Genomic DNA, 10720 nt, shown 5'->3' with positions numbered 1-10720 from the left:
TTAGTCATCCCAACCCAAAACTAGGAAGCTTCATCTTGGTTGGTGGAAACACAAGAAGGAAGGGTGGAGAGTCAATGCAGCTTTTGGTGCTTGAGAGTTTGGCACCAGCAGCCCTCAGGTGGCTCCTGTTGGACAGAGTGGTCGGAAGCCTCTTAGCTGCTGCTGCCTCTGCACTGGTCTCAGAGCTGGGGCAGGTGTGAAGGACTTCTGAGTCACCCTTTGGGGTGACAGGGAGCTGTAGACTCAAAAATGTACCTGTTATAGGTAAAATTACAGGTCTGTGAGGGAGATAAAGTTGCTTTCAGCAAAGAACTGCTGTCCCTGGAGGGGTGCTGCAGCCCCTGTGCTCTCCTGGTGAAGAACTGGTTCTCTCTCAACCTTGACAGTCAAGAATCAGGGACTTTTCCTGCTCTCCATATGTTTGTTTATGTAGGTTACTCCTCTGAGTCATGGTAAACAGTAATTTTTTGTCCCAGGTTACTGTGAAGTGAGAGTTTCATTTTAAGGACAGGGCTGTCTGTTAGTGGGTACAACCTGTTTTCCCTCAAAACGGAGATTTTTGTGGTGTTAAGTGGCAGCAACTTGTTTTGTGGCTATTTTTTGTAGTGTTTCTGTCATTCAGTGACATCTAATTGATGAGTGCTTGGAAAAACTGCTACTGAACTCCTCTCTGCAGAGTATTTTCAGCTGTTGATTCAGACCCGTGAATTTCCAGGGTGGTTAGCTACCACCTCAGAGGCAAGTTCCTGCCTGCAGAGCCATTGATGAGGGCTTTGAGCCTTCTCTCCCCCCTCCCCCTTTGGCTCTGACTGTGTTAGGCAGTTGATTGGGTGCATCAGTGAAGGTTGGAATGGGCTGACAGGATCTAACAGCCCAAGTCTTAGCTCCTGCTGCAGGTACAGGTTGGTAGAAGGTATGAAATGTAACAGTTCCACTTGAGCATTTTGTGAGTGGAGGCATGCAGCAGGGATGGCATGGGGCCTGCCTGACACCTCAATGCTGGGAATGTACAGCACTGGGGCTTCCTTACTGGGCAGAGCTTCCCTTTATGCATCATGCACCTGAGGTAAAACACCCCCCAAGGCCTTTGGTGTGCTCCCCAGGGAAAGGTGGCAGTGCAGTAACCAGCAACACGAGCTTTAAGGCAGAAAATCCACCTGGGAAAGCCTCACCTGATGCCAGTGGCCCCAGGGGAGGGTAAAAGAGGAGGGGTCCTTCCCAAGCAAGTGGGGCACAGGCAAACTCCCCACAACAAAGAAGCGAAGGCAGTTCACAGGAATATGGACTGACTCTCCCAGCAAGGACTGGGACACATCAGCCACTGGACCCTCTACAGGGAGGTGAGTGTGGTGATGGCCTTGACAGTATTTTTCCAGCTGCAGCCAAGACTGAAATGCTTCAGTCACTGCAGTTGCACATGCACCCAGTGAGCTGGTATGGAAGTTCCTGTAAGCAAGCAAAGCCCAGTGCTGCAGGCACCTCTTTGCTGACTGACTAAAGAGTAACAGGACAGTGGATACATCCCTACGGCTTGAAAAAAAGTGGCTTTATTCCATGACTGCTTTCAGACATTCACCAGTGGTGGCCCATGAAGTGAAAACAAACGCATACTGACTACGCTACCAGGACAGGAATTGTTTTTAATGGACACACGTTGTTGATCACAATTTATTTTGAAATCATGAGATGCCAGCAACAGAACAGACTGAATCAGCAGGTCAGGCTGGACAAATACTGTAGCCACAGCTGTCGGCTACGGGCAGCAGCACTGAGTTACACAACAAGGCAACAGTTTCTCTTCTACCTTCCTAACAAAACTGCCAGGTAAGGCAAAGGATGGACAGCTACTGAACTGTGGTATAAACCATGCAAGAGTTACAAATGTGAGAGTAGGTGTGTAATAAATACTTGATGACATTAGAGAAGGAGGGGGAGAGGCTCATTTAAAAAAAATTATCTTCTGCAAGACATTAAAGCTATCTTAAGAATTGTCACCACCACGGTGGGCAGTCCAGTCAGTCCAACAGTGACTAACTGGTACACGGATCAGTTTTTAAACAATCCCTCTTCACATGAAAAGGTCTGAACGAATTATTTATCCACTTGCTAAAGCTCTGGGGTTAAAGAAGTGATCAGTAATCAACATTTATTTCACACCTAGGCAGAATGACTAAAACAGAAGACTACTGTTCAGCTTCGTCTTCGATTACTTCAATTCTGCGCGGCCCGTACAGTAAAACATAAGCTATATGCCAGTCTCCACCCCCAGATAACCTTAAAATGTCTTCAGGTGTAACAATGCTGACTTTGTCATCATCAAATTTAATCCATTCGTCTGCAAGAAAAGCAAGAGGATTATTTGTAATTCAGGTACATAAAATCTCAGTGTGTTTAACAGCCCCTTAAATGAGCTGCCAAGGGTGGCTAACAGGGTTGTCACTTCTGTTTATGGTTTTTACCTTGTTTCCTTTTAACCCAAGACACATAATGCCCGGAGGAACTTGATCTGCCTTGATGTGTTAGCACTGCCTGCAGGTCGTAATAGCCGCAATTGTTAGAACCAATATCTGAGGGAAGAGGGAAAAGGAAAGTTTCATGAGTCCTACTTGCATACCTGTGGCATTTTTAGCAGCACACAGACCAGAGAGGCATTACCCACACTGCAGCACTGTAGTTGTGTAAAACCCCATTTACAGCACAGCACAGAACCATTGTGAACCAAAAGCAGCAGCTCTCGGCCAGAGGAGTCTCGCAGGAAACTGAGGATGTTGTGCATTCTCATGGTATAGATACGTATCCGTAAGTATCACTGGTGAAATGCTTTGGGGCTTCGAGCTCCAAACCCCCCACAAAACTGAGGCTACACCAGCACCACCACAGCAGCTCTAGATGTCCAGTTTATGTTTTTGTTTTGATTTCAGCCTTCTACCACCCACTGACAAGGCAGCACAGAAAACAACTGCACATTACATGCAAATATCTTTTGATGTGAGTGCCTTCTATTATCACCAGCTTGTCAGAGGGATGGCAATTATGCCTTTCAGTATCTCTACACTGTGGCTCACCCAATCTTTCCCTTCCTTAAATTTCTGTCAGTTTCTGAAGATTAATTTTCAAAAGCATCAAGAAGCCTGAGTTCTCAAAATACTCCCACCATCAGCTACACTTAAACACAAGTAAATGGAAAGTTACTTTAACAGCAGATTTACATCCCTGTACTCACCATCAGGAAAAGAAAATGGTTCATATTTAACTTCTTTCTGTGCACCATCACTTTTACTAGACTAAAAAACAGAATATGCTGAATTAATGTGGAATCATTTAATAAAAGCTTTAGCACAATCATATCAAATCCCAATGCTCATTTAAAGATGTTTTTAAGTCTGAACATTTTTTGCTCAACTTGAAACAAGTTCCCTTACCATATTTTTAGGTGGACATAAAAAAGCCTAATCTAAACAAGATTAGTTTTAAAGCAAATATATAATCATTTTAGCACATGTTGCCTGGACTGTTGATCCACTAGATTTATGGGTTCGCTTACAAAGCAGTTCTGTAATTGAAGAATTTATTCCTTGTTAAGGGCTTGCTAGCAGCAGAAGTGGCAATAAGAAACCACCAGAGACAAACTAAGTGCCAATACATTCTGTTTAAAAATAGTATCTTTCCTTTGCTCCCATCTGTGTAAGAGGGAGCATACAACAAGGCAAGTGCCTTATCCAAATGTTTAAATGAATTTGCCAGGAGTTAGGCCAGGAAAAGACTAGCAAACCTTTAAAAAATGGCTAAACCACCACAGTTTCAGCTCATTTACTTTTTTCTTCGTTAAAGAAAAGGAAGTCAGTTTTACACTATGTAGACAGGACAGGAGGTGAAACCATTCACCCAATTTTTGAGTTCTGATTTCAAGTTCACTAGTCTAAATGTTACCAGTCAGACATGTAGCACTGCCCTGTACAACCCTTTCCAGCTGGTGAGCAGGGAACAGCTGCCTACACTCCACTGAAGAAGTGACCAGCCAGCAGGCAGTAATGTTTGAAGAGAATGATCTTGTGTAATTCACAGAAAACCTTTCAGCACAGCACTGGTAAGCAGAAGCATCACACTTACATGCTGCCTGTGCATGGCATGTAACACTTCCCCATCAGGCAATCACACCAAAGCAGACACACTATTTTCATGAAAATGCATGACAAAAATATCTAAAGCTCAATACCAAGGAGTTGCTATGTAAGAAAATAATGCATTTAAGGATGTCAAGTCTTCCCTAGTCCTTATCAGTACCCCAGTTTCAGATGTGTGACTCAGCTAATTAAAATGTCAGGAGACTTACATTCTTTGGCTGTTGATTTACTTTTTTGTCTTCTAGATCTTTGAATTTTGATCGATAAGAAACCATTTTTTCCTGAAGGTCTGGTGTACACAGCTCATACACATCCAGCATAAGAGGAAATTTAACATCCTAGGGAGTAAAAAGCATGAAGATTACTTGCCTAATTTGGTACTCCACATGAAAGGATTCTCCCAGGGGAAGAAAAAGTCAAATTAAATGCAACCCTCACTGCATTTACGAAAACCTGATCTACTGGAGTATTGCTGACAGCACTTACACCGAAAGGGCAGAAGAATGTCTAATGCAGTGACACAAACCACCATAAATTACTATAGTCAGTATACACTAATAATTAGCAAATCAGATTCTATATTGCTAGCTGTCAGACTTACACTACAGGCCTAATCAAAAAAAGGCTGCAGAAATGTCAATTTGTGCTATCCAACCCATCTTCTAAAATAATCAACATGGACTTCCAACCTTTATTCCCTTTCTCCCTCTCGTATGGAAGGAACACCTATCATGATGCTCCCTGGGCAGTCCGTGAGGTCTATTGCAGCCAAGGCCAACAGAGAGCAAAACTGGAACACTGTACTGTTTTCAGCTGGTTCTTGGCATTCTTCCATGAGAAAGCCAATTAAAATAACTAGTACAGGAAGTGTTTGACACCATAAACATTTCTCACCAACTTTAGAACACTGCTCAGTGTCTGAAAGCACGTCCCTCTCCTTAATTAAACATTCTCCTCAGAACCACTGGTAAAAAGAGACCAAAAAACATCCTAACAGTATTGGAGCAAATTCACTTCTGTCCTTCACCTCCTCCCTCGGCCTACTCTGGTAGTGTAGTTTGCCACACACCACGCACCTGGAAGGAAAGCTACTTTGTACTTAAGCAAAGAAACTGCACTGTTAACATTTTTAAATGCAATTTAAAAACAAACAATTCAGTAAAGAGTCTTCAAGTATTACTTGTCTACCTATAATAGAAATTAACTGAAGACTTACCTTAAGAACTTTGGCATTCACAGATTCCTTCTCTTTGTAAAAAAACCTAACCATCTGAATAGTCAGGTACGCTGGCAAGCGACTAATTTTGGACTATGAAAAAAACAAATTAGAGAAAGCTATTATTTTACATATTCACAGATCTTGTATGCCTTAAACACTGCTCATCCTAAATTACAGGCTATTCTGGGAACGTATTTGTATACAAACCCACAGGAATATAACAAGGTCTCGTATCTTGGAGCTCTCAACAGTAGTGTAGTCGAAGAAATAACTTTCAACTGGTCTTACATTTCTTGGTAGTGGATACTCAGATGCTTTATAAACACAAGTCACATGCTGCTGCAGCAGTAACTTAAGTGTTTTGGGACAGAAAATTGACAAGAATCAGAGCACAACCGAAGTACCACTCACAGATTTGATATAGAGTGCATTTCTCTGCAGTGTTGGAGAGAGTTTGGTGATCTCCTCTTGAAGACGCTGTTGAAAGACAAAAAGTAACACATGTTCACCATAAAACACAACTTAAAGAAAAGCACAACAGGGGTAAACAAACCATAAACTAAATCTTGTTCTGCCAGTCCCAGGATTTTGAAATTCCTTGGCAGAAAGTCCATGCCCATTCATTGCTTCAGCTCCAGGCTCATTCCTGAGCCCTGACAACACTAAGTTTGCCTCCGCAGAAAATATCATTCTACAGGAGGAGAACTCACAACTGGATTTGGTTATGAGCTGTATCTGGATTTGGTTACAAAAGTGTCACATCATGCTTGGAACACAGCTAAAGAAAATCTGAAGTCTTTTGTGACGAGAATACTTGCCCATTTCTCAGCTCTCAGTCTCAAGCAGATGGAGCTGCACACAAGGACACAGCTGGTGTCTCCTTAAAAAATTCAGGGAAAGACTAGCCTGGTTCTTAGTGCTGAGACTCTCTTGCTAACAGGCAATCCAGCATAAGAATTCTAGATCTCTTTGCGGCCTGAAAGTGAAGTTCTTTTTTTCATAATCTTTTTTGATTTGTGACTATTAACTTTTTATCTTACTTTTCCCACTAAATTCTGTCAATTAAAAAAACCAACAAACAAACAGGAAAAGCAAATACAAAGATTATCTGAGAACATGAACTTGGTTCAGTCCTGTACAAACCACTTCACTGCTGCCATCCCTGCTCTTATACTCTGCAAGAGCAGCTACTACAAAGGTTTTGTAGCAGCTCCTCTCCTTGCTCCTTCAGGTTCTCCAAAAAGCCCATAAAATTTAGAAATACATATATATAAAGAACAGACTGATTTAAGAAGTTCTACTTAAATAAAGTTTAAAGACGATGTTTTCTCATGGAAAAATAACACCACCTTCAAAAATCTGCAAAATCAAATCTATGTTCAGTTGTTCCATCAGGTTTTTTCAATTTAAGCAACCAAAATGCCACCCTGCTTGAAAAGAGGCTTCTGGATCTTTTGGACATTTGGCTTTTTGACAAGAAATCATGGCACTGCTCAGACAGCACAAACAAGTAGCAGACTGTCTTACACTTGGTTACCTGCATGGGGAAGACCAAGAAAACTCTCTGTTGGGAGTCTGCTTGACATAACATGCAGTTCATTTTCAAGGCCAGCTTCCCACCCAACACCAAAAAAATGCTTGAAACTTTGTAATGGCTTGAACAGCAGATTCAATTCCAAGTCACAGGTTAAAAACACAGGTCATTTAGAATTTCAATTCAATAAAAGTTGCAATGGCTTACCAACTTTAGTCCTGTAAACAGATATTTCACTTCTTGATTGATAAAGCAGCTAAGCTGAAGCAGATTCTCTTTTCCTTTAGTTACTTCCTCTTCTTCAGCTTCTGTACATTTCATGCTTCACAAAATTAAGGAAAACCATCATGCACCAAGAGCTGAACTAGTGAAAACAACATGCTGAACAGCACAGTAATATAAGGTAATTCTGTGCCTGTGCATCGATAGGACTCTTACTTCTCATAGTACAAAAGGGAAGATTTGAAACAGCTTTTCCTTCTAACCAATCTGTTCCTTTGTGTCCAGTGACAAGGGAGAGCTGAGGCAGACAGCATATCAAACAGAGTAAAACAGGTCTTTGATTACCACTGAAGCTACAAGCCCTGCTTGCTTCTTTCTTCTCCCCCACCATAACCCAGCCCCCAGGACACAGAACATACTAACTGGCTGCCAACACAAGTCAGGAAGCCTTCCTGCAACATTATGCTCTATTGCTGTTTACAGTTAATAAAGTCCTTCTCTTCCTGCTGCTGGCCAGGCTTCCTATTTCATTCAACGTGCACAGCCTCCTTTCCTTCCCTTGTACCTGTCCTCTTCACTGACATCAAGCCCATTCCTTCATTTTCTACATATTGTACTATTTTCTCTCCTTCCAACAAGGTATTTTTCTGACTGCTCTGAAAGCACCTGTTCTACAAACACTGACATAATCACACTTGGAAGGTTTGCAATGTGACTTTTCTAACAAGCCTCTTCTTCCTGCTGTTGGCCTATGCATCATTCCTCTTCACTACACATTCTGTGCCTCCCAACTACTTCAAGGACCACAAACATCACAATACAGGGAGAGAGATGCATGGCTCTTACCTTAAAAAAGGCCATAATCTTCATTACTACCAAGCTATGAGGTACCTCACCTAAGGGGATGTATCCTTACTTCAGACAAGCAAAATGCACAATAAAACTCTTTCTAAAAGGGGTACTCAGTCTCATGACAATCAGGACTTTGGGGTGGAGAAGTGGGAAAAGAGCAATACTTGCCCTGAGATGTGTGCCCCATGTGGTCATATGTCTTTTATTCTTGCTATAAAGAAGCCACTAGAAAGTTGGCAGCCACATTCACTTCTTACTCATCTAACAGTGGACATCTAATTGAGTTAAGAAATCAGTCACACTACCTTTTGTGCATGTTTACTATGCCAGGTACATTGCCAACACACACTTACAAGCCAAAAAGGCCGTTTTGGACAATAATTACTTTTACTTGGATAAAACATGTCAGCATCCTCGAAGCTGGTAAGTGCCAATCCTCTTTGGGAAAGATATCTGCTATTTAAATTCAACAAGGGTTTTTTTCCTGTAAATCTTCATTGCCATTCTTCCTCCCCACATCATTCCCTCTCTCAAAGTATATCCAATCTTAACTTTAATTTCTGTGTACTCCTGTACTACACCATTCCCTCTCTTCCCCAACACACACTTCTGTACTACTCTGAACAATGCTTTTCATCCTCCTCATTGCCATTCTTCCTCCCCACATCATTCCCTCTCTCAAAGTATATCCAATCTTAACTTTAATTTCTGTGTACTCCTGTACTACACCATTCCCTCTCTTCCCCAACACACACTTCTGTACTACTCTGAACAATGCTTTTCATCCTCCCTGCACTCAGGGAGCAAAATTATTATCGCGTCTTGCCTTTTCCCCAACACACACTTCTGTACTACTCTGAACAATGCTTTTCATCCTCCCTGCACTCAGGGAGCAAAATTATTATCGCTCTCTGTCTTGCCTTAGTCTTTAGGATACGCTGTTTCAAATTCAATGCTGAAGAACTGATCAATTAAACTCTTCTTTTTAGATGATGCTGCTGTAGCTCCAGAGTCTGTCTGTAAAACAAATTCTTGTGATGTAACTTCAAATAATATGTCTCTCTATATATTTATAATAGCTCAGTCTTCTCTACAGACAAAATAAACCAAATTTAAATTCTTAAAGCCTATCCCTTCACCTTTCTATAGGTGCATTTTCTCCTAGTCAATCTTAGACAGCATTAAAGTTTCAAAACAAATGCACATACAGCACACAGTTAAAACCACCTCAAAGCACATTAGCAAGCAAGATTTCAATCACAAAGTCACACCTCCCTGCCCCGCCTTAAGACTTAAATCTGTCTTATATTTCAGAGCAGTCTATCAGATTTCTGCCACTGTCAAGACTCCCCAGAAAACAGGTTACAGAGACAGCTGGTCTGGTAATGTTTCAGGAAAAACTTTAAGTAATTTCTTATCAGGTCGATTCGGTTAATTGTCTGTTTGAAATGGTACAAGTTCAATGTGGCACACTTTTTTTCAGGAAAAAAAAAGTTCATACATGCTGAATTCACAGGTTCTCAGGGCCAACTGCCACATATGCGAGTATGTATCACCACCAGCCTGGTTCAGCACATGCCTCACAAAGCCCTCAGGGAAGGTATTCCTATGGGACACCCCACAGCACAGCTGACATGACATAGGCAGCATTATGCTGATCAGACACACCAGAAAGCAATTTCACTTACTGGACTACAGGCGCAGGTTAAAGAACTCACACACAATCCTTAGCAAAAAATATACATCTTAATTCTGGTTAGAGTAAGACTACAATTACCTCCATAACTGTATCACCTTCTAAGCCTTCCAGCTTCTGCTGTAGTACCCTCATCATCTGCACCCAGCACTCATTGGCATCCTAAGAAGGGAACACCACATTAAATCTCACCAGTAGCATTATGATTTAGTAGTATTAAACCCATCAACTTCTGTAGTATATAAATAATTATATACAATAGTTATAATATACATAGTTACATATACATAGTATATAATAGTTATAATAGTATACACAGTTTTATATATAAAAGGACTGCCTAACTAAGAATTTCTCCCTACTCCACCATGCATTCTCAGAGATGGCACTTTGTATGACATTCAGCTTGTCTGTACAATATAAACAACCACAACACTTTGCTGAGATAAATTATTTTCACTAAGAGAAGGCAAGTTTTAAAATGTTCCTGTACCAAACTTCAAACATACTATAGAATTTTAAACAATAAGCTACTAATTGGTCTTTACCTGTTGAAGGTACTGTCCTTGATCGCCTTTCTCTGCAAACTGTGGGAAGGCCATATGTAAAAACTGCAGGAGAATGATAGGTGGGATACTGGAGGAAGTTTTATCCATGGAATCAAACAAGTCTCTAAGAGCTTGAAGAAAAAGTGAATGCTTTGAGAAATGGAAAAACAATTCAAACATGGCAGGAAGCATAAAAAGAATAGCAAAACAGCAGCAACATTTAAGGACTAATCATTCGAGAGTGTCCCATTTGAGCTTTCCACAGCAGGATCAAATTTTCCAGGTGGCATAACAGGTGCACCTAAGATCTCATTTGTAAACATGACTTTGCAAGCATAAAGGCGACGATTCTGAGAGTTTGGCACATGGTGCTTTGTCTTTCCTGGATGCTAACAGGAAAAGAAAATAAGTAACATTTTTGAGCAGTTAAGACTTCATTTGAAGCACATCTGAAGAACGTTTTCACAAGAGGACTACACCTAGAGAAACCAAAAGGCATTCACAGTTTATCCTCTAGAGCAACTT

At 41.2% G+C, this 10720-nt stretch overlaps 1 protein-coding gene across 1 annotated transcript in view; it reads right to left on the bottom strand.

Moving 5' to 3' along the window:
- Positions 1-1525: 1525 nt before the first annotated feature.
- The window catches only part of USP14 (ubiquitin specific peptidase 14 (tRNA-guanine transglycosylase)), an 18402-nt gene continuing 9207 nt past the window's right edge, over positions 1526-10720 (bottom strand). Inside the window, exons 7-16 of the mRNA XM_009084079.1 lie at positions 10196-10326; positions 9729-9809; positions 8889-8968; positions 7085-7199; positions 5755-5820; positions 5341-5433; positions 4334-4462; positions 3224-3284; positions 2460-2567; positions 1526-2335 (exon numbers count right to left, since the gene is read on the bottom strand). Of these exons, the coding sequence (XP_009082327.1) occupies positions 2184-2335; positions 2460-2567; positions 3224-3284; positions 4334-4462; positions 5341-5433; positions 5755-5820; positions 7085-7199; positions 8889-8968; positions 9729-9809; positions 10196-10326 (1016 nt within the window). The 3' untranslated portion in view covers positions 1526-2183. The remainder of the gene's footprint in view (positions 2336-2459; positions 2568-3223; positions 3285-4333; positions 4463-5340; positions 5434-5754; positions 5821-7084; positions 7200-8888; positions 8969-9728; positions 9810-10195; positions 10327-10720) is intronic.

The sequence above is a fragment of the Acanthisitta chloris genome, unplaced genomic scaffold (assembly GCF_000695815.1).
Source record: "Acanthisitta chloris isolate BGI_N310 unplaced genomic scaffold, ASM69581v1 scaffold26351, whole genome shotgun sequence".
NCBI classification, from domain to species: Eukaryota; Metazoa; Chordata; class Aves; order Passeriformes; family Acanthisittidae; genus Acanthisitta; species Acanthisitta chloris.
This window is presented reverse-complemented; position numbering and strand designations above follow the sequence as displayed.